The sequence below is a fragment of the Setaria viridis genome, chromosome 4 (genome assembly GCF_005286985.2).
Source record: "Setaria viridis chromosome 4, Setaria_viridis_v4.0, whole genome shotgun sequence".
Lineage (NCBI taxonomy): Eukaryota > Viridiplantae > Streptophyta > Magnoliopsida > Poales > Poaceae > Setaria > Setaria viridis.
Genome location: NC_048266.2, coordinates 39665673 through 39691854, shown reverse-complemented (window position 1 = coordinate 39691854; position 26182 = coordinate 39665673). Strand labels below are relative to the sequence as shown.

General features: G+C 49.0%; 6 protein-coding genes and 1 non-coding gene across 8 annotated transcripts; 1 reads left to right on the top strand and 6 right to left on the bottom strand.

The window, feature by feature from the left end:
- Window positions 1-242: 242 nt before the first annotated feature.
- Window positions 243-5403, bottom strand: LOC117853233 (uncharacterized). Of its 2 annotated transcripts, XM_034735611.2 has the most exons (5): window positions 3273-5403; window positions 1405-3113; window positions 1203-1296; window positions 653-1098; window positions 243-549 (listed from the first exon to the last, which is right to left on the bottom strand). In XM_034735611.2, the coding sequence occupies exons 2-5, from the start codon at window positions 3106-3108 to the stop codon at window positions 364-366; spliced, it is 2430 nt and encodes an 809-aa protein (XP_034591502.1). In that variant the 5' UTR covers window positions 3109-3113; window positions 3273-5403; the 3' UTR covers window positions 243-363. The 2 variants fall into 2 exon arrangements, with proteins under 2 accessions (XP_034591502.1, XP_034591506.1); XM_034735615.2 differs by lacking the exon at window positions 3273-5403 and having other exon boundaries at window positions 1405-3252.
- On the bottom strand, window positions 3523-3594 carry TRNAT-CGU (transfer RNA threonine (anticodon CGU)). The gene has a single exon. It is a non-coding gene; the product is annotated as a tRNA-Thr (tRNA).
- A 17-nt stretch (window positions 5404-5420) lies between the features above and the next one.
- LOC117853235 (DNA-binding protein MNB1B) lies at window positions 5421-6959 on the bottom strand. Its single transcript, XM_034735616.2, has 8 exons — window positions 6852-6959; window positions 6686-6738; window positions 6461-6571; window positions 6316-6373; window positions 6169-6213; window positions 6000-6080; window positions 5788-5904; window positions 5421-5572 (listed from the first exon to the last, which is right to left on the bottom strand). Exons 2-8 carry the CDS (start codon window positions 6727-6729, stop codon window positions 5552-5554), a joined length of 477 nt encoding a protein of 158 aa, XP_034591507.1. The 5' UTR covers window positions 6730-6738; window positions 6852-6959; the 3' UTR covers window positions 5421-5551.
- A 1672-nt stretch (window positions 6960-8631) lies between these two features.
- Window positions 8632-10863, top strand: LOC117853045 (probable tRNA-splicing endonuclease subunit Sen2). Its single transcript, XM_034735398.2, has 3 exons — window positions 8632-9093; window positions 9382-9657; window positions 9915-10863. The coding sequence occupies exon 3, from the start codon at window positions 9918-9920 to the stop codon at window positions 10782-10784; it is 867 nt and encodes a 288-aa protein (XP_034591289.1). The 5' UTR covers window positions 8632-9093; window positions 9382-9657; window positions 9915-9917; the 3' UTR covers window positions 10785-10863.
- A 377-nt stretch (window positions 10864-11240) lies between these two features.
- LOC117853046 (uncharacterized) lies at window positions 11241-13681 on the bottom strand. Its single transcript, XM_034735400.2, has 5 exons — window positions 13513-13681; window positions 13027-13216; window positions 12397-12603; window positions 11747-11941; window positions 11241-11588 (listed from the first exon to the last, which is right to left on the bottom strand). The coding sequence occupies exons 1-5, from the start codon at window positions 13593-13595 to the stop codon at window positions 11463-11465; spliced, it is 801 nt and encodes a 266-aa protein (XP_034591291.1). The 5' UTR covers window positions 13596-13681; the 3' UTR covers window positions 11241-11462.
- A 4669-nt stretch (window positions 13682-18350) lies between these two features.
- Window positions 18351-20590, bottom strand: LOC117853723 (glycosyltransferase family 92 protein Os08g0121900). Its single transcript, XM_034736008.2, has one exon. The coding sequence runs from the start codon at window positions 20380-20382 to the stop codon at window positions 18634-18636; it is 1749 nt and encodes a 582-aa protein (XP_034591899.2). The 5' UTR covers window positions 20383-20590; the 3' UTR covers window positions 18351-18633.
- A 2770-nt stretch (window positions 20591-23360) lies between these two features.
- On the bottom strand, window positions 23361-25258 carry LOC117853329 (uncharacterized). Its single transcript, XM_034735720.2, has 4 exons — window positions 25035-25258; window positions 24637-24927; window positions 24475-24555; window positions 23361-24350 (listed from the first exon to the last, which is right to left on the bottom strand). Exons 1-4 carry the CDS (start codon window positions 25185-25187, stop codon window positions 23574-23576), a joined length of 1302 nt encoding a protein of 433 aa, XP_034591611.1. The 5' UTR covers window positions 25188-25258; the 3' UTR covers window positions 23361-23573.
- Between the last annotated feature and the right edge of the window lie 924 nt (window positions 25259-26182).

Below are 26182 nucleotides of genomic sequence, written 5' to 3'. Positions count from 1 at the left end.
CTCTGGGAGTAATTGGAAATATTTGCTGCTAAATGCTATTTGAACTTTCTTTTCAACCGTCGAAGGGAACATTTGTAAGTAATTTGCTCATTAAACAATTTTAACTATGACCTTTCAGGATTATAGTCTTGTATTTTTTTCCGCTACATCAATAAAAACTTGCACCGTCCTGTTTGTTCAAAAAGAAATTAAACAATTCTGAAGGTAAAGGGTACACACAAAGACAATCAAAGCCTATCCAATAGCAAAGTGGAGAATTTATTTCAACAAGACATGCAACTTGTGCATTGTTGATGCTCTTATTTTGAAACTGAAACTTTGCAGCTCAAGTCACTTATCGATGAAAGCATCTGCCCGGATTTATCAGATGAAAACCTCTACCATGAGGTCTTCAACCAGTTCATCAAAGATGGCACGTTCAATCTTCCTCCCAACAACATAAACATCCTCGTACAAAGCATCAGCCCACACAGATTTCCGGATTTCATATGCCACCATGCTATCTATTGTCTGCATTTCCTGCATCTGGGGGTTCCTCAGTGTTTGCACCTGAAATTTGAGAGAAACAAAGCTTCGGTAAAAATAAAAAATAAAATAAATTTAGCATGCTGCTACTATAGAACATGTCCATTATTTCGTCGAGATCAGTGACCTGCTGCCACACATCATCCACCAGCCTCCTCCCTCGCGACACACCAGTACTGTCAATGATCCATTGCCGCAGCGAGGAACCGGTCTTCGCACCCTGCACCAAGCTCTGCAATGCTTCGTTGGCAAGGTCGAACAGCATCCTGTGATCCGTTGCATTTCCTCCAGCGTCGTTGTACGTGCCGATGGCATCATCGCAATACTTGCCGCGGTAGTAGTAGATGTCCTCCACCTCCTCAAAGATGCCGTCGCAGATCGGTCTGGCCATGGAGTCCACCCTGGCATTGGCCTTGTTGTCCGATGACCCGTCGTCGTATAAGCCAGCGGCAACAAGGACCTCTCTGATGTAGGCCTTGTCTTGGTTGCATGCTGTTTCACCAGTAATGTCTGTCCTGTATGATAATTCACTGGCAGGTGCCTCGAATTCTGACACACATTTCGGGCTCAGTTCTGCAAACGATTAGGTTCAAAAGTGTTAAAAAAACAAACGAAGACATGGCGGCAGTTCAAGCTCAGCAGAACTGTTTGTGGTTTAATTTACAGCCTTGTCATACCTGGCAAGGTGCAGTTCAAGTCACTGAAGAAATGGCGGCAGCTGTGGCCCTCCAGTGGGGACACTGGGCTAGGAGGCAACTCGGTGAGATTAGCCTAACAGCAAGCCAAAGACAGCAGAGTTTTCAGTCAGTCCATTTCTCTATGGGTGAAACAGTAACAATTCCTACCAAGCAAGGGATATGATGTTAGTGTTTTACTTGCCTGCGCAACCTTGAACAGGTTGAAAGTTTCAGGAGACGGAGGTGCCGTGCCAATCGCCATCTGAGGGTGGAGCTCTACAAGAGACGTCTTCTTCGACCAATGGGTCTTCCTCCTGAACAGATTCTTTCTCAGGCTGAAGCTGTGCCTCAAGCTTGAGACCGTCCCCCTGATGAAGCCGAAACTAGTACGGTTCTTGCTTGTCATCGCTGCAGAACCTTCAGAAGCCATGCCTGAAGCTTCATGCGTTGCGCTCCTCACACTGCCATCCCCAAACAGAATACCTAGGGAGAACCCCAACTCCGGTGCAGAGAACGACCGGAATAGTGCCCGTGCTGACGACACAGTACTGTCATCCTTGTGCTTCATCTGGCATTCGTCGCCAAAGCCAATGCCTGACGCTGACGGAGATACATCTGCCAACGACCTGACCCTTTCACTACTTGTGATGGAGCACGAGGAGCTCACTGATTCTTCATCGTCTTTCTTCGGTGACGACGATACTGTTTCGGTTCTTGCTCTTGGTGTGGCACTCGTGATCCTGTGAGCTAGATGGTTCCTCGTGACGATCCTGACATGCTCTGGAGATGCCTGTTTTGTAGTAGCCTCCTTGCGCTTGCGGTCGCTTCTGAAACCGCGGAAGGACTCTGACCGGAAGAATCGTTTACTGAGAAGATCCTTGGTGACAGTTTCTTTGGTCTGCTTTGCAAGGCCTCGAGCGATTTGCTCTGGCTCGGTTCCCCAGGTGGTTGTGTTGAGGTCGCTCGTGGCATTCGCTTTGAGCTGTTGCTGAAGCATCTCCTTTACCTCCTGAAGAAACCTGCTCATGTTGCCATCCCTCGTCACTTTTGGCAAACCAAACAGCGGTTCCTGACCCTCTTGAGCATCTACATCAGAACTTGGCTTGAGGAGCACTATCGTTGTCGGTTGCAGCAACTCTTCATCCTTGTCTGCCCCCTCAAGATCTCTGAATTTTCCAGATGCTGCTGCACCTGCACAGGGCCCTGCTCTCAGTACTGTTATGACCCTCTCTTCAGGCTTTGGATCATCAGTTTGTTGCATAGCATTCTTGAGTGAATTCTCACCCTCCATTGCCATGCTGCTCGCAAGACCATATCTCGCCATCTTTTGCTTGCGCAGGTTCTCCTGCGCGATCATCTGGATGCACCTGCCGTCCAACAGATGAGTGCTGCTTGTAGTCGGTAGCCGCGCTGCAGAAGTAACCGAACAACTGTCCATTGCATTGGACGCCTGCTGCCATGCGGCCTGGAAATCGTGCCTGATCTTCTGAAGCAGGTCCTCCTGGGGATGGCGGCGGCGCTGGCGCGAGCGCGATCTTCCGGGCACCCTCATCTTCTTCAGGCAATGATGCCTGGAAGAACTGGAATCTCCATTCAGGTCCCGGCTGCGGTACGACAGCAGGCTGCACTTGGCTTGCCTGAAGGGCGCGGAGCGAGGCGAGATGACCTTGGCTTCAGCGCCACTAGCGGTAGCAGGTGGTTTGAGGCAGCTGGTTGGGTGCGCATGCGCTTGGACGATGGCCGCAGGCTTTGGCGCCGGGATCGGGATCGGGATGGCGTCGATGCCCATGAGGCGGGCGATGACGTTCGGCGGTGGCTGGATGGGGATCTCTCTGGATGCCGCCTTCTCTGCAGTGCCCCTGCTCCTCCGTCTGGATGGCTTAGTATGATGATGACTCATCTGCATTGTAGCTGTAGTTGTAGTGTAGGAAAAACACCGGATTATCTCTCTGTTAAGCGGAGTGGTACAAGGCTGAAGAATGGCATCTACTGAAAAAATGGAACAAAATGCATGCTTTGTAATGCAAGAGAATGGGATAGGAGGATAAGCATTGACGGCCGTGTGTGTACCTGAATGTAGAACAAGATGCACAAGAGAAGGCTGCGGTGCTTAAAATTGAATTGAAACCAACCTTGCTGCTGCTGCTGCTGCTAGGAATTTGCATTTGAGAGGAAACCTTCATCAATTCATTCAGAAAGAAAGGAGTTGAAGTGTTGGCGTCACGTCCAAAGTCCAAACCACAAACAAGCGGGAGAGGACAGGTAGTCCCACGCACGACCTCGCACAAACAAATGATAAGGAAAAAAATAAAAATAAAAAAGCCCCCGGCGAGGATCGAACTCGCGACCTTTCGCTTACGAAGCGAACGCACTACCACTATGCTACGGAGGCCGAAGTTGAAAGGGGTGGTAGAAAAAATTATTTATCTTCCTTCTCTTCAAGCTCAAAAGAGAGAGGAAGGGGAAGAGTGGGCGTGGATGCATGCTGATCCTGATGCTGATTAAACGAGGAGCAGAGCAGAGTGGATTCATTTCACTTGGCATGTGTAATCCGCAATTTGAAATCAAAACCGATGGAATGGGATATGGATGGGACAGCTTGGGCTGATGATCATTGCCTGACTCGACCGTTCTAGCTAGCCTCTTCTGCTGCTCACTGCTGTGCTGTAAAATTTCGACACGGGGGGACAGGAACTAGGACACCACCAGGTGGGCCCATTACCCTAACGGACATATATGCATCATGCACACGTGGTCCTTCCCAGCGGTAGCACCAACAACAAGAGAGACAGAGCTGTGAATCTGTGATGTGATGCTCCCTCTCTCTCTCTCTCTCTCTAGTTTTTCCCCTCGTGATGTATATCCATTTTCTCAGGCTTCGCAAATACTAAATGGCTGCATGCATCAAATACATACGTATACCAACTTACAATGAAAGTTTCCGGGGCTCCACGCTCTTTCTTTCTGTGTGGGACGATGCCGGGGAATGTGTCGAGGCGGCGAACAACGAGAAGACCAACTGACGGGTGTTTGTTTATTGGAATTCCTAAAATTTCTATCACATGATCACATGTTTAGATACTAATTATGAGAATTAAATATAGACTAATTATAAAATTAATTGCACAGATAGAGGTTAATTTGCGAGATAAATCTATTAAACCTAATTAATCCATGATTGGTAATGTGATGCTACAGTAAACATGTGCTAATGATGGATTAATTAGGTTTAATAGATTCATCTCGCGAATTAACCTCCATATGTGTAATTAGTTTTATAATTAGCTCATTTCAATCCTCCTAGTTAGTATCGAATATTTGATGTAACATGAATTTTAGTCCTGACTAAGTAACTAAAGATCCAACCACCTCGGACTATATTTGCTTTTTCCCTCCGTAAGATGAGCCAGTGCATTAGACCGATGGATAATAGAACTGAGGAAACCTTACAGAAGGTGCCCCCTCTTTATATACTTGGCCCCATCTGCAGCTGCTTCCTACCATGATGAATTTTCATGCTGCTACGCTTCACTAAGCTAGGTACCATTGCTTCTAATAAGCCATTCCTCTGACAGCACAACAAAGCCATTTGGTCGTTAATCAAAATACGGAAGCGCAAGCCACTACAAAAAGCCTTGCACACATGCATCTTCTATCATGATCCTTCCTGCCAAATGGAAAAGCTAAATTGGCTAACCACAACACATCACAATTCACAACCGAACCATTCTTATAAACCAAACCTACCAAAGAGGGCAAAGATGCTACCCCCAACCGCCCCTGCATGTCACCACCACACCAATCATTAGCCACCCCCATTCCATTCCATTCCTCCGCAAAGATTCAACCCATCACCTTGTGCAGTCATGTACATGTATGTATCACTGAAACGGCAATTGGACACACGACTGCAACTTTGCAAACCAACTGCACCAAAGTAGCAGCAGTGCAGCAACAACCCAAACGAATCCCACAACAAAAACAGGCATATATGTCACCAAGCACAGCGCCAGTCAAAACCAAGCATCATGGAGCGGGACAACACCGAGACTAACCAAAGACAACAATGATTACTTCATCTAACATTACCCAAACTGATATTATCACAATATTAGCCGATGACGATGGAAACAGTAATCTAGGTAACAAGCGGGGCATTGCATCCCGCCAGACGCCGGTGGCGCCAACAAGGAGCGCTATCCGTTATAGGACGACAAAAGTAAAACATCACGATGTGAAGTGAAACTGAATAATTCTAGTAGATAGGATAGGCTCCTTATAATTCCCGCCACGGGGCCTTTGCATTCACCACTCCATCGTTCAGTGGAGCACATCATCTTCAGCTGAGTTCACTCGTCATCGTCTTCCTCCTGCAAACACAGCATGCAATGCAGGTTTTAGCCTCCACAGGACAAATCATCTCAACAGGGAGATCCACCGCTATACTTAGCATCTACCAAGAGAGTAAAATCTACTAGTCAGATAATAATTCAATCTGCTAGTACCTAGAGTAGCCTATACCAATGCAACTTTTCTAAAAGCATGAGCAGAATAGCATTCTCATCAAAGGCAGATATGTGTATACCTCCTCACTACCCTCGTCATCATCCTCATCATTGACCTCGGACTTTGACTTGTCAGACTCCTCTTCATCTTCCTCCTCTTCCTCCTTGGCAGGAGCCTTCTTGGCGGCAGCAGTGCTCTGAACAAACCAACACATGAATGATTGTTTAGTACTATTGAATAACAATGGGCTGTGAGCAGGAGCAAGAATGACAGCGAAGCAATGGAGTGTACCTCGCCCTTGTTGTAGGCGGCAATGGCCTTGTTGTACTCCGACTTGAGCTTATTGGCCTTGGCTACATAAGGAGCCTTGTCCTGCAGTAATCAACAACAAACACATGGGATCAGCACTCAATCCTAACCACAGCGCAACTAGGAAGCGGTGAATGCAGAGGAAGCTTACCGCATCTGTCAGGGATTTCCACCTGTTACCGGCTGCTTTTCCCACCTGAAAAAGTAGAACCAGGACCGCAAAAATAATTAACCACGAGGTCAAAGCAGCTACTATCATAAAGGTGGCGTAAAGAGGTTGGTATTTTTAGCAACTTACCTCCGCAACAGACTTGTTCTTAGGGTTCTTCTCCTTGAACTCCTTGCGGAATTCCTCCCTAACCAGAAATAGATCAAACCACGGCCAACCGAAATAAAAACTAACTTTTCCTAAAACTAAAAAAGGTAAGCAGCTAGGATCTCACATGAAGACGAAGAAGGCGCTGGGCGCCCTCTTGGGCTTGTTGGGGTCCTTGCCGGCCTTTCCCTTCCTGCCCTTGGCGGGCTTCTCCGCTCCCTTGCTCTTCACCGCCAACCTGCAAAACCAAAGACGAAAAAAAGTCAAAACGGCGTCGTAACGCATAGAAATCGAACGTATCGCAGGCCGCCGAACAGATCGAAAACCAGGATAGCAAAGGCGTGGTTCTTACTTGGCATCTGCCTTGGCGGCGCCCTTGGATTTGGCCCCCTTCATGGCGGATTCCTGCGGAGACACCGAGGGAAGCGGTCAGATCCGCGCGGGGCGGAGCGAATCCCGCTTGGAATCGGGCGCGACGGCGGCGAATCGAGGGCGAATTGGGGGCGGGGGCGGCTCACCTGGACCGGAGGGAGACGAGGGCAAGCCTGGCCTTGGGAGGGGAAAGGGAAGGAGGGAGGAGACAGAGAGAGGCGGGCAGGGGCAGGGGCAGGGGCAGGCAGAGAGAGAGAGGGGATAAGAAGGAGGCGCGCCCCCGAGGGCATATCTGCGATTCCCCCCCGCCCCCGAGGGCCCGCACACAACTCCTAATTTGAATTTGAGTACCGACGCCAAACTTTTCTCACCCGGGGTGACCGGTTTCCCGCTGACAAGTGGGGCCGGTACCAGGTGGGGCCGACCTGTCATTCGCACCTTCCCAGCGCTGATTAGGGCTACGGGCGCCCGCGTACAAGTGGTGGAGGGGGTATTCGCGGTTCCGGAGGACCCCGGGGGGTTTTCTCGTAAACCGGCGCTGCAGGGGCTTGGGCGGGATTTTGGAAAATTTCGGGCCGCGTTGGTGTGCCTGCCCATGACAACCTGGACCCGCAAGCCAGTCCAGGATATTTTCGGCCACGTCAGCGATCCGCGAGAGGGCGCCTGGTTGGCTGGGGCGCGGGGTTGAGCGCGCTGTGCTTCTCGCTGTGCTTTCTACAACACAAACCCTGGCCTGGTTTGCGGTTTTGGAGCCCCCCATTTTGCCTCCGGGGGATTACTGCGCCTCTCCCTTCACTCGTCTCACGTGCTACTGCTCTTTCAATCCTCTCATCTGCGATTAGCTGTGCTTTTTTTACTTTGATCTTTGCGGTAAAAAATGTGCACTGCATTGCTGTGTAATTTGTAATCCAGCCAAGGGTGCTGTAGTAGTCCTTCACCTACAGCTGCAAAGGTGTTGTTAGCCACAAGTATGGGGGAAAAAGACTCTTGGTGTCCAAGGAATGACCAATTTGGAACAGATACATGTTGTGGCACTATGCGTGAGGTTCCGATGGTCCTCGTCTACGTCCTTACGTGTACAATACAAAAGGGGTCAAAGTTTTTATTTATATAATAACTCCATCCTTTTGGCACGCACCGTATTCGCCAGAAATAGAAATATACAAGCACATTTGAAAATGCCACCTCAATCAATTCCAAACAAAACAAAAGCTGTTGATGACTACATGATAACCAATCTAAGAAACAGTGATGCTGTGGTGCTTATATACAAGATGGGTAACAGGTAACAACTTTGCCGTAGGAAGCCGAAAAGGAGGATAAATTCAATCCTCGTGGAAAAAAAAAGAGAGAGAACAATAATCACCCAACCATGCTAGGACATTGGATTTGTCGAAGCTAGCTGGGCTCATCATGACAATGTTATTCTGCCCATTCAAGATACAAACAATATCTATTCAAGATACGACGGTTTCTCTCATCATAAGTACAAATCCATTCAAGATACAAACACGTTCTTCAATACGACGGTTTGACGAACAATATCTATAAAATAATATTAGCTTAATAGTAAAAGGTTACTCCATATACGAAAATCATTTTTCATTGCCAAAACAGTAGTGACAACTTATGTTTTTGTTAAACTAAATCGTTACCGCTTTATACTATTTTTATTTATCCTAGGAACAGGGAAATATTCCATGGGTCCATTAAGTGGTTATTACAAACATGCAGTAGACTTATATTACGTAAAACAAGAATGAGGTCGTGGCCTGCGGGGAAGGTACGTACAAAGAATGCACATTTTGTCCGCTATTTAAAACATTGCAATAAACATGTGCTGAATAATATTTTGATCATTTTTTAGGTACTGGGCCTGTTGCCTTATTGGCTGCTGGGCTGCCGGCCATCCATCTATAGGCCAGGCCAGTACCACACCCTGCTTGTTTGGAGAGGAGGGAGGCCCAACTGGCAACTGCAGCAGCAGCATCTCCTTCCTTCCATCGGCGGTCGGCGCCTCGGCCGCACGACGCCGCCGCCGCCGCAGCCAGCAGGGGAGGCGAGGGGTTCTCCGCGCCGCTGGTGGCTGACACACCCTGCCGTAGGAGCTGCTCCACCTCCGCGGTCCGCTAGGCGCCACTCCACCCGCCCATTCTCCACTCTCCAGGCTCTGCTCGAGGCTGCGCCGCCCGACATCGACGACGCCCTCACGCACGACGCCCGAGCGGGAGCAGCCGAGCCTAGTGCCAGCGTGGCTGCGTATTTCCGCGGCCGCCCGACGCCACGACCGGCCGGCGCCGTGACGGGCGACGCCGGCACTCCACGACGGCGGACGGCCACAGCGGCACAGGAGCCATACCCAATCGGCAAATTCCCTCACGGCGACTGGTGTGTAGTCTACTCCATCTCCATCCGCTTTAACCCTTCGTCGTGATGCTTTAATGGACCAGATCATTACTGGTTAGTTAAACTAAATTGTTGGAGGAAATGTGGAGTTGGTACCATGTTCCTATACTGCTCCATTTATCTTTGTTAGGATGCGATCTATATTTCCCCTTGTTCCATGCTCCTGAAAGCTGGTACTCTCAAATCATGCCGGTGATAATGCTTCTTTTGAGTTCTTTATCAAATTATGACAACACAGCTTGTAAATGTTTGGTCTTGCCCAATTGTTAGGCTCTGGAAGAGGTAGAGAAGAACATCTCATCCTTGATTAATTATTGTTATGCCCGGAGCTGGAGCGGCACGCGGATTCTTTGTGCTGGTTTCGCGGCGTGATTAATTATTTCAGACTCAAACCGCCAGCCCAGTAGCCCACGTCCCTGCTTTGGTCCTTGGCGGTGGCCGGCGGGCCGCTGCTGGTCCGGTGAGCCTCTTGTGTTCGGCTGGAGGCCGTGCAGCTCCGCGCGTAGGCGCAGCCACAGCATAAGCCTCTGCACTTCCGGCCTCCAGGTGAGCCCCTACCCCTCTCTCATGCTTGGATTGGTTGATTGATTCCACAGCAACATAGATTTCTCCAACTGAATCTCGCACTGAGATAGTACATCATTAGCTAGATTCTGCTGCCATCTGTGCGAGACCCCAACTTGATTTCACTCCACAAGCTTGCGACGAATCCAAACTAAAAAAAAATGTCAATGTCATCCCCTTTTACTATTGCGTGCTCTTTAAATCGTTGCTACGAACCAAGTCTCATGCCGTGTCGTCAGCTTATGGATTTGCCAGGTCCGAGATGGAAGAAGGGCAAGGACGGCAAGGACTTTGCAGCTCTCGCAGCGGCCAATCCCATGTCGAGGATAGTTGCTGAGCTCCAGGCTTCACTGAGGGACTCACAAGCCGTGGCGATATTATCAGTGGATGGCGGGGATGCGATTCTTGCGGTAGGACCACACCAAGCCGCACTTCTGAACCGCGCCGCCTTTGGGTCTGTAAAACATGCAGGAGAGGAGAGGCAATGGTTCCAGCTAGGCCCCGAGGAGGTGTTCTTCCTTTGCCATGCCCTCAGGTGCATCGCAGTCGAAACGGAGAACAAGAAGCGGATGGGTGAAGGGGACCTGTGGGATCTCTTGAACTCCATCTCAGAGCCATTCCCGGAGATGTACAAGGCGTATGAGCACCTTAGATTCAAGAATTGGGTTGTGAGGTCAGGAAAGCAGTACGGTGCAGATTTTGTAGCTTACCGTCATCATCCGGCACTTGTACACTCGGAGTTTGCAGTAACTGTAGTTCCAGAAGGCAAAGCATTTGGCACCAGATGTGGCTCCTTGCAGGTGTGGTCTGATCTACTCTGCAAACTTCGGGCTTCTGGCAGTGTGGCCAAGACATTACTTGTTCTCACCATCAGCGCCGAGAACAAGTGTGGGTCCTCAGATTGTTTGGAAAAGATGATTGTTCATGAGAGGACTATCACGAGATGGATACCGCAGCAGTGCCGCGAGCAACAAGACAAACCGTGCAGAGAAGAAGCAAGCAGGGAAGAACAAGACGATACAAGAGAGGGTGTAGTATTTAGCTATTGGGGTGTAATATTAAGCTTTACAATTCTTTCTAGCTTACTTGTCTACAAGCTCAAATTTTGACTGAAGAGCTTAATATTTATGTATACTCATGTTGGCAAACGTGAATTTTTCTGTCTTATTGAATCCTATGATTTTACTATGTGATCCTCGTTGAAGTTTCTAAGATATCCTGGCTAATATCATCGTATGTCTGCACTTGACTGCAGATTGCACAAGAATATTTGTATTGTTGTCTCTTGGTAAATGTTTTCAGGCCTTCAAGACCGCTATGGGCTAGCATTTATGCACTCCGGTCTGGTGGGACAGAAAAGTTCTATCTGCATGACCGATACTACTGGAACATATTGAAAAAAATGAGGTACACGGGATGCATTTCTTTATGCATATTCTATAATTTCAGTACCTTAAATAGGTACTAGCATCTACAATTGAGTTAGGTTACAGATTAACCTTTAGTGCAACAACTCTCAACATTTAATAGCTTGCTAAGATCTGGAGTAAACATGGCCAAGAAAATTGATCTGACTTGAAGTCTGTATCTTTTTAATAAAAAATCAACCTTTTGATTGATAGTTTTTTTCCTTCAAGTCACAAATCTGCTTACAATAAATAGTTTAATCGGTATCATTTGGGGATCTTAGATCACCGTGAAGGTGATTATGGAAAGAATGACATTCACAATTGCATCTGCTTCATCTCTGTATTTATTTGAGGCTGCCAGCTTTTCGAGTTCGACCCTTAATCTATCTGGTAATTCACCGTGTGATCCTTCCATATACCACTCTCGAGGTACTTCTCGTACAAGCTAGCTTCACCATCATAGTTCACTGATAAAACTGCTGTGCTTCGTGTCCCATAGAGCCCCTTCACCAAAACAGAATTATGTGAGATGATTTTCACAAGTTCATTTCTGAAGTATTTGATACACAAATATTAATGAGAGGCCAAATGATATAGTTTTTCAACTAGTTGAATTCTGAATGTAACTGTAACTGGAATCATGTCAGAGATTGTTTTCTCACTTGGTCAGTTTGCACCTCGATGAAAATGGAGCTCAGACCATGCTCCCAGTTGGGATCACAACCAGTGTTTGGCAGTGTATCTTTGTCAGCCTTTGTAGTGTCAGTCATTAGCCTCTCAACTATATCCTTCACTTCAACCTCATCATCACCATGCTTCATAAGAAGCTCCCTGAAGTTTTTGCCAAGGCGAATTGCCTACAAGTGCATACATAGCAATGAGAGAGAAAAAATCCCTTCAGGTACCAACACACTGTCTTCATGAATAACGGTCTAACATCTTGGTAGGATGAATGGTCCCTAAGAGACAGAGTAGCTTGCAATAATGCAATATCATCTTATCTTACTTCTTGCACATGCTATGCTATAAATTGAGTTAAATGCATTGTTGTTTAAGTACTTCAGATGGTTCAGCTGTAGCTTTCTCACACTTTTCTCCCAGCTCAGTGTTTGCTTTGTGATCCATAGTTTCAGGGCATCTAAAGACAAAATCATTAAAACGACACCTCATGCATTCAGCATTTCTAGATGTGCACCAGCATATCCTACCAGCTATATCAAATAAGAGCATTCTATGGATTTTATCTGCAAGGCATTCTGAGAGTTTTATCTATCTACAAATTTTGAGTTGAACATGAAAAAGCTGTGCTTACCTTCTGCCAAGGGCTATCTAGCCTTGCATTGGACAGCACATGGAGTCCTGGTGAGACGAGTTGAATTGTCGCGGGCTGCCCCTTGGGCCGGTTTGACACATAGACCATAATATTTGTGGTTAGATCAGCTAGTATGAGGTTGAAGCCATTGTATTCATCAGCTTCTTCTGCCACTTCAGTTGCAACTTCAAGTGGGCTCTTGTTGCTCTGCACGGTACATACGATTATGCTTGCTCTTGTGGAGAAATGATACGTCGAAGATAATTTCATGGTAATAAATCATATTTTTTTCTTACAATACATACTATAGTTCTCAGTTGTATTAGAATGAATGTTTTCAAAGGTAAAGTTGTGGTTTCTACTGGGAATGGGGTATGCATATGTGTTTCTATGTGCACTGTCTACTGTCTATTCCAATCACTGTCAGAACAAAGGAAAGTCAGATAGTGATTGAATCAGCTGCTAAGGGTCGATAGTGATAAGAAAAAGATATTGGGAAACACCAACTTGGATTGTACTTGAAAGGGATATATCTTCCTCTGCATCACCGACATCGACTCAGCCATTGGATAAAGACTTCAATCAACTTCAATGATCTAGAGGAAGCTTTTGGTATGTTTTGCTATATACCTGCAGGTACCTGAGGGGCAGGTCTCCCCTAGTTCGTGCGCCGGGCATGGCATCTGGCTCAAGCACATTGGTCAGGAATGCGAGCCTGCCATCCTTGGTGCACCCCATCCATGTTCCTCCACCAAGCACATCCCTGCCTCCAAGAATCTTCTTTGAGCCTTCTCCCCACCATCCTACTGCCTTTGTAGGCCTGCATTAGTTTGTCAAGGACAACAGAGAAGCTCTGAAACTGAGCACCCAGCAGACAGCACTGTTGTTTTGCAGGGTTAACCTTTCTATAGGTTTCTCTAATAGCATTTTGCTTATGAAAACTGGTGATTGAACAATATTAACAAGCATGTAAGGGGAGTTTGCATAGCATATAAGTGAATATGCAACTCGGGAGGGAAACCGGTTACTCAATTTCAAACCAGACCTCATACAGCAGAGTTATCACATCCAGATTGGGTACTGCAAACATCAATAAAGCCAAGTAAGATCATGTACCTGCTGTGGAACTCATCTCTGTTGAGCAGGAGCAGGAGCTGGTGCACAGGGTGAGCTTGCCAAATCCATGCAGCTATGCACATGGCTTCAGGTGTTTTCTACTCCTTAGCTGGTTGTAAGTAACTCGCTTGTTTCGCAACTATATCTTTTGTGTTTGCCTGATGATTCTCTGTGCGCATGCCTCTGTATTTATAGGGAGAAGGTTGGAAGGAGAGCGAAAGCACAAGGAGCCCACAGAGTCTTCGCATTATTGGCCGCCAACCAGGTGCTCTGCAGTCTGTCATTCTTCTGTCAGAGTTCCATCCTGTTCAGTTACCTGGTTATATTACTTCCCATGTGAGTTCCTGATTAGGGCCCCCTTCCTTACCACTGACGTCTTCTATATCTGGTGAAATATTTAGTACTTAATCTCAGGACAGTTCTAGTTTGGCCCATCATTTGTTCCTGAGATACTGTTAACCATAGTACATGTGTAAAAAAAACAGCAACTGAGCTACTGTCAGTTAGATGGGATTCTAGCAGCACCCCACCTGAAAACAGGCAGCAGCACTCTGCTTTCCTCTATTCCGACTCGTGATTGGAGTGTTGTTGCTTCTGCAGGCCCCGGGAACTCATCCATCTCTCAACAAAACCAGGGGCGTGCTGGATTGGGATAAACAAAAGCGGTAAACAACGACCTGATCTTTCGAAGCAATATATGACCCCTGTTTCCGTGTATGATCAACCAGGGGCGTGGGTAGTTGGCTGCGGTGGCTCACACGTGTCGAGCTCCAAGAATAGCATGGCCCGGCCTGGCTACACGGCGGTTTTCAGGCACTCGTCATCTACTCTATCCGTTTCCAGGTACGATGTCATTTCTGTTCATGTTTATCCCCTCCTGTGATAGATGTGCTACCAATTCATAAAAAACATCAGCGGCGCGTGCATCTTTTAGAGATGACAGTCACAAGGTTTTCTTGTGGTAACATAGACGCCGCCGTTGTTTAGAATTAAATAACCTGTAGGTGCCGTCATGGTACTGACATACCAGGCCATACAGTGTTTAAAAGGATACACTGTTCATAGTTCCTGATAGAGCTTCCGTAGATGAGATGCCATACCAACTAATAAAGCTCTTAAAGTAAAGATCATCGTTACCATTATGTTTAACTAAACTTGATGGCCAACAGCAAAGTCTAAGATATCATGTGAAGCTTTATGCAAAGTCAGGATATTGGGTTTCTGCGGACCTTTTCAGGGGGCCGTGGTCGGCCGTGGTCCTGCGTTTGGTAAGTGCTTAGGACGATGGATTTGGGTAAGTGTGACTCCATCTCACTTATTTGGTTTACATGGAGAAGAATAGATCTCACTTATTTGGTTTACATGGAGAAGAATAGTCATCCCGCACTTGTTTGGTTAGATATTTTTAGTGTAATTTTCATATGGTGGCTGTCCACCATTTATCTGTCTCATCGATATGTAAGAAGTCACGCCTTGTCCATATTTTGCAGAAAAGGTGTTATTAAGTTACAGTTCTAATAAGATAGGATTCTGCATTGTTTTTTTTGCATGCTGCGTCAGAAATTAGCAACAACTAAGGGTCTGTTTGTTTGTTTGGTAGAACTCCATCTGATTCTGATTCTCTATGGGAGCTGATTCTCTGAGAGAAGTGATTCTGTGGCTAAAAGTGATTCTCTAGCGTAAACTTTTAAAATCAGGATGAAGAATCACTCCACGTAATCAGGAGAAGCTACTTTTTCCAACTCTCAGCCTCTTAGTTCATTTCAAAGAATCACTTTACAGAATCAGCAGAGAATCACTTCTCCCTGAAAAACTGCTTGGCAGAACTTTTGCTGAAATCAACAGAGAATCAGCTCTGGGAGCTATACCAAACGCACCCTTAATTTTGTGTTTTTTTTAGCTTAGCTTCTCATTGTGAAAAATAAGGATGGAATGGAAGTAGCTAAAACATTTATTGTGGGGCAGCAAAATTAGAAGGGCAATAACACAAGTGCTCATAGGTTGGGGGTCACTCCAACCTACCATGTCGGCACCCAATTACTACTCTTGTCACCATGCCCGATGATGCACGCTACCGCTTTGCCAATAACCAACAACAGCATTTCCTGCCAACTAGCCAATGTACCTTCTGTGATTGCTACCATAATGGTCTAGAATGCATGGATGCGCCTATTCTATTCTATTCTATTCTATTTCTACACTGTGTATTCTAATGTATGAAACTGCGGCAAAATTCCATGGAAGCAGCCCGCTCATTTTTGCCGGTTTTAAAGCCACAAAAAAGTGGGTGAGATTTACAACCAGAAGCACTGTACAGTAGTTGTCATCCAATTCATAATCATGACATGTAGGAAGGGACATCACATATGGCGTATTGTCTTTTGGAGATTATTACAATGGCATAGTGAGATTACAATGGCATTATGGTGATCATCATGTCTGCCTGCTATAATAATAGGCTTTTGCAACCATCCTATTCGGCCCATGTACTTTGCAAGAAAATGGGGCCGTCTTTACGTGATGGGCTCTTAAACTGGCTGAAGAATTTGTATGTACTGGGCCGTGTGAAGTTGCAAGGAGCATCTAGGGGCCCACGAGTTGCAGAATGAAATGGTTCAATTTTTTTCTGAAGTCACTAGAGAAGAAAAGCCCACGCCTTCTAACTAAATAGCAAGCAGGCACCTGAAATTTGGAAAGATTCAGTGGCTACCACCGGTGGACGGATTAGGGCTCTGGGTTACTCGGGTTTGCTGTTATAGCTGCCGAGTTTACACAAAGGGGAGGACTAAAAAAAGAGAGGTTGGAGCAACACCAACAATGCTCATACTCAGGTTCCTACTCAAGTAAGGATCAAGGGTCCAGCAGTGTTCCCACTCGGATCTCTACCTTACTTTCTCCACTCAGTCTCCTCCCACGGGTGGGAAGGAAGGCCCTCCTACTTTTACTTTTATGTTTGTCTGTTTCTTTCCCCATTCTGCTTCACGCGCTCGCACAAACTTTGTTCTTGCCCGTGCAACCTCCACTAAATCTCGACGAGCTCGTGGTGGCCTGAGCCCGCCCTGCTACCAATGTCGGTGCATGTAAAGGAGCAGGCGGCCTAAGATCAGGCGGATTCGCCACCGCCCCAAGCAATAGGACAGAATCAACTATTCGAATCCGTGTCTGACCTCGGTTGCGGCAGACCGCTCCTTCCCATGGCCGATACTCCATGGCACTTGCCCAACATCGGCTCGAGGTACTTCGTAGACAAATCAAGTGCCACCCGAGCTCTACAAGGTCCTTGCCGCCGCCCGGGCTTGATTCGCTCCGATTCAGAGCCGTGTTTCCTTCGATTCAGCACGAGCAGCTCGACCGGCAGTTGTAGCGTGAGCGCTTGGGGAGCAGCCTGCCGCGGCGACGGTGACAGCGCAAGCGCAAGAAAGATCTTCGCAGCTGACGTACTTCCGTACCTCTATGACCGATGGCTAGAGGGGAGCCGTGCGGGCGGTGGGGGAGAAAGAGGAGCCAAAGAGAGAGGAGGGGGCCAGGAAAAAAATAAATAAAAGGAAAATAATGATACAATGATAGGTGGTCCTAAATAAGTTGGGGTTGATGAGTAGAAGCTGTTGCTTGGAGTTTATGATGATAACGTTAGTGGCGAAGCTGCAGAGGCAACTTGGTTGAAAATCGGTCACGCACGGGTCTTTGGGGGCTAGGGCCGGTCCACGCACGGGTCTTGGAGCACCAGGCATCCACCAATTGCCGTTTCAGTGATACATTCATGTACTTTGCCCCCTTCCATCGAGGTGAATAAGGCTCTGTTTGTTGAGTTTTAGCTTTCCAAACTTTCGAGCAAGCTGGCTTTTAGCTTTTGCTCCCTAGAAGGGTGGCTTTCTGAAAGCTGGTTTTTGGAAAGCTAACACCGTTTGGCAACCTAGCTTTTGAAATGGTGGGATGGAGTGTCTGTTCTGTAGGGTCCACATGTTAGGCTTTTCTTCAACCTTGGATGCCGGCCGGATCTGTTAGCCTTTGCCCTTGCTCGACGGCTGCAAGGCAAGACCGACGGGGAGAAGGAAGGGGCAGGACGGCTGGAGGTGAGACCGACGGAGGAGGGGACGCTGGGGAGCTCCACGCTCCTATAGCGGTGCAGCGCCTAGCGTCAGAGGGGTCGAGGAGGGGCGGCGGGCGAGATTTGGCGGGAAGGAGGGGTGCTGCGCCGGCGGGAGGGATTTGGAGTGGAGGATCTCCCCTGTGGCCCCACCCCTGCCCCTGCGCTCCTCCGCGCTGGCTGGGAGCCGTAGCTGAGCTCGCCCCATCCCTCCCCCGCGCTCCTTCACGCCAGCAGGAAGCGACCTGGCGGAGCAGGAAGGCGTGTCGGCCGGGCGAAACAAAGGGGCGTTGCCTGCACGGAGCATAGGGGTGCGTCATCTGGGCGGAGGAGGGGCGCACGCCGGTCATGGCTCAGGCACCACAAGACCGGAGGAGAGGGAGACGACGCTGATGGAGATGGAGCCGAGGAAAAAAAAATGATCGGTTCGCAACATAAACGATATTAGGTGAGTAATTTTCGCAACTTTAACGTAGAAAGCTGCGGAAAGCTCATAGTTCACTGCTTCTGAGCTTTCCTATAATCATAACGTCCGTGGACTTTTGACTTTCGAAAAGAGCTTACCGTTTGTTTGAGCTTTCGGATGGAAAGCTGCTGGAAAGCCGGATCGGATGAGGTACGACAATCTCACCGATCTCCCTATTTTCTCAAGACGAGAGAACAAGTACTTATCACATACACGTGAGCATATGTGCTGATGCCAACTACATCACACAATGCTGATTCCACCGGCCAATCACATGGAAGCATATGCATGAATGCATGATGATTATAGAATAAAGAAATCAAAGAATGAATGAACAAACAGTTGGTTAGCTTTTTGTACACATTTTTGCCAATCCGCTGCAACAAGAAAGGCATGTAAGTATGTATGCTCACATGGAAGTTACACCTCCTCCTACGACCTAACAAAAAAAATACACCAACGAACTCGATCCGCCTGTTGAAACAATATAATTAATTGACCTGATCTATTTTTGTATAACCTGTACCTTTCTGTGTCTGATGCTGAATTAGTAGTATGCCAACTGCTGCTATGAGCTGCTGTAATGAGTTGGCGGTCCGAGTCGCCGAAGCTTGTTGCTGCTGAATCCAACACCGAACCACCCCCGGGTCACGTCCCGGAGCAAGGTGTCCTCCACGTCGCAGAACTTGTGCGCCCACCCGGCCGGCTCGACCGCCTCGAACCCTAGGCCTGGCGTCCTGTCCTTGGAGCCATGGTTCACCGGGTCCGTCCAGTCCGCCACGTAGGTCGACACGCGGCGGCGGAACTTCACCTTGAACTCGTCCCAAGCTTGGTACTTGTAGTGGTTCACTCGGGCTTGCTGAGACCGCTCCCACCTCAACTCCGGCCGGAGCTCGAAATGGTGGATGGAGTTGATCAGTGACGGGTCCACGGCGTCGAGCCGGACGAGCGACTTGTGCCGCTCCTCCGCTCGCCTCCGGCAAGTGTAGCCCTGGGTGACTCCCTCCTCGGGGTGCTTGGTCTGGCCCGAGGGTCCGAAATCCTTGCAACCTAGTGTCACCTGCCCGACATCCGGCTCGACGGCGGCGACGATGGAGCGGAGCATGGATTTGGTCGGCTTGCTTGATGGAGCCCAGCTCGGGGAGAAGATGAACTCGTCGACGTCGACGAACGCCATCCACTCGCAGGAATCTCGGTGCACGGCGGCCGCGTAGGAGAAGCCGGCCTCCTGCGTCTTGGGCCAGGGCCAGAGGTGCGTGGAGACGTGGAAGCCGGCGGAGTTGAGCTGGCGCACCTGGCCCTCCAGGTCGTCCTGGCTTCCGTTGTCGTAGAGGAAGAAGCGGTCGACGCCCACGGCCGCGTGGTACGCCACCCACTCGCGCAGGAACTTGGCCACATCGCGGACCATGGTGCACGCGCACACCGCGACCTTCTTGTTCTTCTCGTCCGTCGGCGTAGGGGATGGAGGGCTGTAGGTCGCCATGGAGGGGATGGGCTCGCCGTCCGCGACGGCGAGCGTGACGCGGAGGTCGTCGGTCGTCGTGGTCGGCGGGGGCGGGCAGCGGAAGACCTGCTGCGCCGAGGTGGACGCCGGGAGCGAGGCGACGACGCTACCGGTGGCGTTGTTATTATCGCGGTAGTAGACGCAGCGGACGTCGGAGGCGTTGCGGTTGACACCCTGGCGCGGGTTGACTCCCTTGGCGAGGACGAGCACGTCGCCGGTGCTGTGGAGCGCGACGGCGTCGTAGACGAGGCGGCCGCTCCAGCGCAGCAGCATCAAAGGCGGCGTCGACTGGGATTCGGAGGATTGGTCGTCGGAGGAGGTCATCGAGGTCGCGATCAGCCTCGGCGCGCGGAAGGGCTTGTGGCGGCGCTCCGGCCTGGGCATGTCGCAGGTGTATGCTCGGCGGCCGGACGCGGGCATCCTCCCGAGCGATCGAGCCGGGGACGCCGCCCCGCCTGGGAAGGCGCAGGTGGCGTTGCCCCCGGGCGGGGCGGGGGCGCCGGGGCGGAGCAGGACGAGGACCTCCCAGTCCGGGAGCAGGACGGCGTCCGGTGGGTCTCCGTGGTAGGCGGGCGTCGACGTTGCTTCCCGGACGGCGCGCAGGGTGAGGCGCTTACTATTGCTGCTGCTGCTGCTGGTGCGCGGCGGCGGTACGAGTAGGGCGCGCGCGGGCGAGGACGAGGAGACGGAGGAGGCGTAGTGCTGTGCCGGGGTGGAGGTGAGGAAGGCGAGGAGCGCGGCGGCGGCGAGGGCGAGGAGGAGGAGCAGGCGCAGCGCCCTGCCGCGGCGGCGCGGGGAGGGCGGCGACTGCATGGCGCCGGGGTTGGCGTGCGAGATTGCAACAAGACAGGCGATACGGGCGGAGTCAGCGGCGGCTGTTTATATGCGGAGTAGTTATGGTTGTTGAATTGGATACGCGGGGAGGCGATCGGAGTCGGAGATGATGATCAAAGGTTTGAATTCGACGCGAGTTTGTTATATGGAAAGAAGGTTCCTTTTCGAATTCATTCACACGGCTGGGAGCTGCTGGAGTCCGATTCGAAACAACGCGGCAGCGATGATGATGCAAAGCAGCATGCACACAAGAGCGGTGCGGTCACGGTCAGAGGCAGAGCACACGGCAAAGGAAACTCCAGCCAAGGCGACATGAGCGACGCATGCTCTAGCTAGGAATGTTCCTTGCTTGCTCTCACGATCGCTTCGCTTGCATTGGTCCACGATTCAGCGGCCTACTCGCAGCCAGCATGGAATTCAATAATTTTTCATTGTCGGTTCATATTCAAATTTCTTCCACCACATCTTTCCTTCAACGATCGTGTTGACGCAGCATCTTTGAGTGTTAACATGCACAATGAAGTTCGCCTTGATCGATTTTGATTCTCTAACTTGCTGAAGGAAAGTCACTGTACTGCACTCCCACAATATAGCAAGGGATCCAGCCCGAGCCTAGTCCGAACTGTTAAACAAACGATGTAACAGATAGCATGACTTGTAACCGGCCAGGAGATTGAATTGTTGTAATTCTAGAGATAGGGCTCTTGTAAACCTTTCTTTGTAGATAGATCTTGGCACGACAAGAGGGTGAAAACAAACGTACTAATAAAGTTTGGTGGAATCTAATTCTCCTGTGTGCATTGCAATGCTGTCGTAGTTTGCCTGCTTGGGGAGTAAAAGAACAAATTACTATACTCCCCGTGAAGCAAAGTACTATACAAAGAGCCACAGGATTACTAATGAACGTGCGTACGTCACAAGATATGGCGAATTGCCTCTGCATGCAGCTCGTTCGGCGTACGTTGTCCTTCACTAGCTTGTTACTGACTTAAAAAAAATTGTTATTCCTCGATTGAAATCCATGTCCCCATGCTAATATAACACTGCGCACACTACATCAGAAATGATTTGTGCTGGCACAAGTAAATTAGCGTGCTGGCGAGCGTGATTGGCACCCAACAGCACAAAGCTTCGACGGGCCGGCGGGGGAGCACTGTGCACAGATCGTCCCATCTGTGCTGGCGGTGGGCTTAGATGACCCACCAACACAGATTTTATTATCTCGTAACTTATTGTCAGTATAAGAAAAGGGTAGGGTACATTCAAGCTATAATACAAAATAATCAGTTCTGATAATAGTGCAAGTTATTACATTAATAATTAAAAGTCTTAGAGAGTTCAAATGTACAAGAAAAAGGTAGCGGTACGAGCATGCATGTTACATATCTCACGACTCACCTCCTTAGAAATGTCATGAATGAAGTTTCGTCATCTGCAACGAGCTGCTACCCATATTTTATGTCATCTAATGATCAGGCAAATTAAAATATTAGCACGCCTAAATTGATCATTAGCCCAGCAGTGTTAGTCCGCCCAGTTGGCCACTTATTGGATTGGATGCTACGTAGAGTAGCTCCTGCACTACAAGACGAGACCTAGTCTCTCTCCACCTGCACAATTCCTCCTCAGCTTGTGAGGTTGATTTTTTCTTTTCTTTTTTTAAGAAAATTCTACGTTCCAAATTATAAGTCATTTCAACTTTCTTGAGAGTCAAAATATCTCAAGTTTGATCAAATTTATACAATAAAGTACTAACATTCATGATACTAAATAAGTACCATTAGTTTTTTCATTAAATATATTTTCATTGTATATCTATTCGGTACTATAAATTTTTATGATCTTCTCTATAATTTTGATCAAACATAAGATGGTTTGACTTTCAAAAAAATTAGAATAACTTATAATTATAATTTAGAACGGAGGGTCCAAGCCTGCCTGCCGTCGCCTGCACCAACTGATCGTTTTGGGTTGCTTCATTGGTTTTTCCTTTTCCTTTTCTTTTCTGGGATTTTTTTTTGGTAGTTGGTGCGGCCTGGGCCTTCTTTCCGAGCGGGGAGAGCAAGCAGAGCGGCCTGCTGGGCCTTCTCTTGGGCGATGACGCCATGGCATGCATGGTTATATATAGCTTACCAGCAGAGAGGTTCCCAGTTGTTCCTGCTTCTTCTCATTCCTTCCTCTGCTACAGTTGAGAGATGGCGAAAAGCAGGCGACGCTTCCGGTGCCGATTTTCTCCGTTTCCCCTCCACTTCAGCGGCCGGTTCGGTGCTGGAGAGGATGGGGAACGGGGATTGAGGTGGCTGGTGTGTATATAGTCCTACGTAGTTTAGGTCCAGGCGGCGTTCGTAGTGTGGAGGCGGCGCTGCGTCTATGGATTGAGGTGTGAGCTCATTGGATCTGAAGACCTAGGGTTTGCTTCAGATCTGGTCGAGTTTTCTTCTTCTCCCTTCCTCATCTCCGTCGGCGGCGATGCATGCCTTTCCGACGGGAGTCCTGGGAGGTACGTCTACCAACGCACCGAGAAATCGAGTTGGATTTTGTTTCCCAACTGTTTTGGTGGTTTTGTTCCCCTTCGGGTTGTGTCGTCGTCCGGTGAGCCGGGGTTGATGGTAGTCCTTGAGGCGCTAGATCCCTTGTCTTCCGACAATGTGATGGCCGGCAGCCATCTTCTTCAGCTAGGACGTTCAGCGATTATAGAGCATGTCGATGTGCCGTTTTTGGAGACAATCAAAAACTGTGAACTTCCATCATCGGGAAGGAGGTCGGCTTCAAGCTGCAAACTCGGAGTGTCTCCTCTCCAACCTTTGGTGCGACGGGAGTGCGTCGTGTGGCTGCTCCGACCACCCGCGACAAGGACGACTGGGAGGATCTTGCAAGGAGTAGGTTGTAATTTTCTTTTCTTCAAGGGTGTCTTTGTAAGAGTTGCAATGTAAACTTTATGTGAAATATAAACCCGGTTTCTCAAACAAAATGCATGGTTATATATTTGATCGGAGTTGGGAGCTCTCATCGTTTGTTTTTAATTTTCTTTTTCATATTTAGTATCATCAAGTGTCCAGAAGGGAGGTGAGTCGGTAGATGCTAAACTGAAAACTTGATAATCCAGGAACACATTTTGCCTGCTGATTTAATTTGCGCGCAATATAATTGCTATGTCAGTTGAAATGAGCTTATTTTGACCGGGGCGGCGACGGCGTCGGCGGCGTCGCAACAAGAAGGGCTGCTGCTGCTTCCCGGCGCCGTTCGGCCTCGGCGGCCCTGTCGGCATCGCGGATTCTGGTTTTGAATTCGCTGAACTCTTGCCACGCGCGCGCTCTGACGTTGCCGCCGCCGCCCGTCTCCGGGTTGCCCTGCCGCCCCAGCGTGGGCAGGCCGCGGTGCGCGACGTACTGCGCGTCCACCACCCCCATCTGCTCCTCGGGGTCGTCGACGCACCTCCAGAAGTTGAGGTCCAGCCCCCACCCGTGGATGAGGTCGTTCTGCACCATGTGCCACGCGCACGCCCACGCCTTCCTCGAGAACACGGGCGCCATCACCTCCACGAAGCCGCTGCATGGCCGGCGGTGCACGTCGGGGCAGTTCCCGGGGCCCCCGGTGGTGTTCTTGTGGACCTCGCTAGTGTTGTTGCTCCTCCGGGTGGTGATGTCGTAGGTCTTCTTGCCCCGGGTGATGTCGAGCCCCGGCTGCGAGATCTCGAGGCCGTGCTCGCGGACGATGCGGACGTACTCGGTGGCGTCGAAGAAGTCGACGGCGAGGTCCTCGTCCCAGAGGAAGACGTAGTCGTAGGGCGCCACGACGCTGGGGTGGAGGAAGCGCTTGGCGTACCACCACTTGGCCTGCTTCCGGGCGCTCACGTGGATGGCGTCCTTGGACCACGCGAACTCGTCGTCCCACTCCGTCGTGCGGCCGTCGTAGTGGAAAAGCATCACGTCGAACTCATCCGAGAACTACATAGCATCGCTCATGGATGATCACTTGAGTTCTTCTGAGACTAGGACAGTTGAAAGAAAGTAGCAGCTAGAAACATGGTCATCAGCATGAGATTCTCACTTAATAACCCTATGTACGTACCTTGTGAACTGTGGCGTTGACATTGGCTTTCTCACTGAGCCCTACTGTCATCGTCAGGAGGTACTTGCGCACGGGAGTGTCCTGCATGCATTGCATGCTCAGAATGAAGAGAGCTGCTGAGGAGGATGTCAAGATAGATCAGGAACGGAACGAAGGAATTACCTGCCGCGGGTCTCCCCAGAGGCGGCGCATGTGGAGATCGGACTCTGAAACTACGATGTTGGGAGGGAGCCTCTCCGCGCCTGTCGGCTTTATGATTGCTGGCGAAGTGGCATTTGGGTGCACGACGGCGGGAGCAGTAGCAGTCTTCCCCTCGGTTGCTGCTGCTGCATTGTTGTTGTTGTTGTTACCGACGACCCAGAATCTGCTTAGCATGCTGGTGGCCCTCAAGGTGGAGTTGGCGGCATCACCGCCACCACCACCACCATTCCAAGGGAACACATAGCAAGGAAGCTGTACATGTCGTCCAAACAATCAATGGTCATGTACTGCTGTGGGTCGTTAGCTAGTATGACAGAGATCGATCGATTACACGCCGTATACGCGCATATAGTACGTACCTGTGGTGCCATCTGTAGAGGAAATGAAATGCCAATGAAGAAGCCGAATGTCGCCGCGGACAGAGCCGTCAGGATGGGATTTGCTTTCTTCATCTCTCTCTGCTCTTTATTATTCATCTCTCTCTGGTCTCTGCTCTTTATACTGTCCACCATGCATGGACATGTGTGTATATATAGCTAGCCTCTGAGCTGTAAAAAGGAGTGGTGGTGAAGCAGCAAGAGTAAAATGTATCTCATGCATCACGTACGTACGCTGACTATGTACAGTACGTACGTAACTTGTACAGATGAAAAAGCAAATTAGACTTGCAGCCAAAGTTTTTCCAGAGCTGACTCCTTGGTAGAGGATTCGTACGTGCTCCCTAATTAAGCTACAAGTAGCACATCTTTTATTTAATTTGTCCTGACATGCAATGCATATATGTGTGTGTTCGCAGTAGTGGATGATGGGCATTACTCATCTGCTAATAGCTGCCTATAGTTTACTAATGCAAGTAGCATTATTATTGCTTTATTGTTTAGTTGAATTTGCGGATATACGAAGCAAAAGAATCGCGTGCATTATATTGCTACTTGAGAATAATATATATACAATGAGACATTGAGACCAGCTTAGCATCCAATACGGTATGTCCGATCTGGATATGTATATCCATCGCACAGGCCCCAAGGTCAGCGCCAACCAGTCATGCATGCATGCGTGGACATGGCATGCATGTGCATTAAGCAAGCAATACAGACACACGTAGTTATTTAATTTAATATATGCATCATATATAACCAAACAAAAACTTGAGCATCATGTGGTGATCAATATTATGCAAGTACTCTGATGTTTAAAGCAACACATCGTAGTTCTATATATATATTGATAAGGCATTATGGGTGCTTTTAGTTGGACTTTTCAACCTATTTTTGCTTTTGCAAAAGTTAAAAGCTAACCAAAGAGTTTAAAAGTTCTACGTGCTTTTGCTAAAAACTATTTTTGTTCTAGTACAAAACCAAAAGTAAATTCACCTGCTTTGAAGTGCTTTTGAGATAAAAAATTACCAGCTGCTACCAAGGTAACCGTTCTTTTTTCTCCCAGTTCTGTTTCTCCCGACACCGTCCGCTCCTCCCCGCACAACCGTAGCCTCCTTCGCGCGCCG

Excerpts from the sequence above, each read along its gene's own strand:
- LOC117853233 (XM_034735611.2), bottom strand. The coding sequence starts at position 3,108 with ATGCAGATGAGTCATCATCATACTAAGCCATCCAGACGGAGGAGCAGG. Across the intron at positions 1,099-1,202 it reads CTTGAACTGCACCTTGCCAG|AACTGAGCCCGAAATGTGTG; the intron begins GTATGACAAGGC and ends AATCGTTTGCAG. Across the intron at positions 550-652 it reads TGGATGATGTGTGGCAGCAG|GTGCAAACACTGAGGAACCC; the intron begins GTCACTGATCTC and ends CTCAAATTTCAG.
- LOC117853235 (XM_034735616.2), bottom strand. The coding sequence starts at position 6,729 with ATGAAGGGGGCCAAATCCAAGGGCGCCGCCAAGGCAGATGCCAA. Across the intron at positions 5,905-5,999 it reads CCGCCTACAACAAGGGCGAG|AGCACTGCTGCCGCCAAGAA; the intron begins GTACACTCCATT and ends TGGTTTGTTCAG. Across the intron at positions 5,573-5,787 it reads ATGACGAGGGTAGTGAGGAG|GAGGAAGACGATGACGAGTG; the intron begins GTATACACATAT and ends CTGTGTTTGCAG.
- LOC117853045 (XM_034735398.2), top strand. The coding sequence starts at position 9,918 with ATGGATTTGCCAGGTCCGAGATGGAAGAAGGGCAAGGACGGCAAGGAC.
- LOC117853046 (XM_034735400.2), bottom strand. The coding sequence starts at position 13,595 with ATGTGCATAGCTGCATGGATTTGGCAAGCTCACCCTGTGCACCAGCTC. Across the intron at positions 11,942-12,396 it reads TAGATAGCCCTTGGCAGAAG|GCAATTCGCCTTGGCAAAAA; the intron begins GTAAGCACAGCT and ends ATGCACTTGTAG. Across the intron at positions 11,589-11,746 it reads TCGAGGTGCAAACTGACCAA|GGGCTCTATGGGACACGAAG; the intron begins GTGAGAAAACAA and ends GTTTTGGTGAAG.
- LOC117853723 (XM_034736008.2), bottom strand. The coding sequence starts at position 20,382 with ATGCAGTCGCCGCCCTCCCCGCGCCGCCGCGGCAGGGCGCTGCGCCTG.
- LOC117853329 (XM_034735720.2), bottom strand. The coding sequence starts at position 25,187 with ATGGTGGACAGTATAAAGAGCAGAGACCAGAGAGAGATGAATAATAAA. Across the intron at positions 24,928-25,034 it reads CTCTACAGATGGCACCACAG|CTTCCTTGCTATGTGTTCCC; the intron begins GTACGTACTATA and ends CGACATGTACAG. Across the intron at positions 24,556-24,636 it reads TCTGGGGAGACCCGCGGCAG|GACACTCCCGTGCGCAAGTA; the intron begins GTAATTCCTTCG and ends CAATGCATGCAG.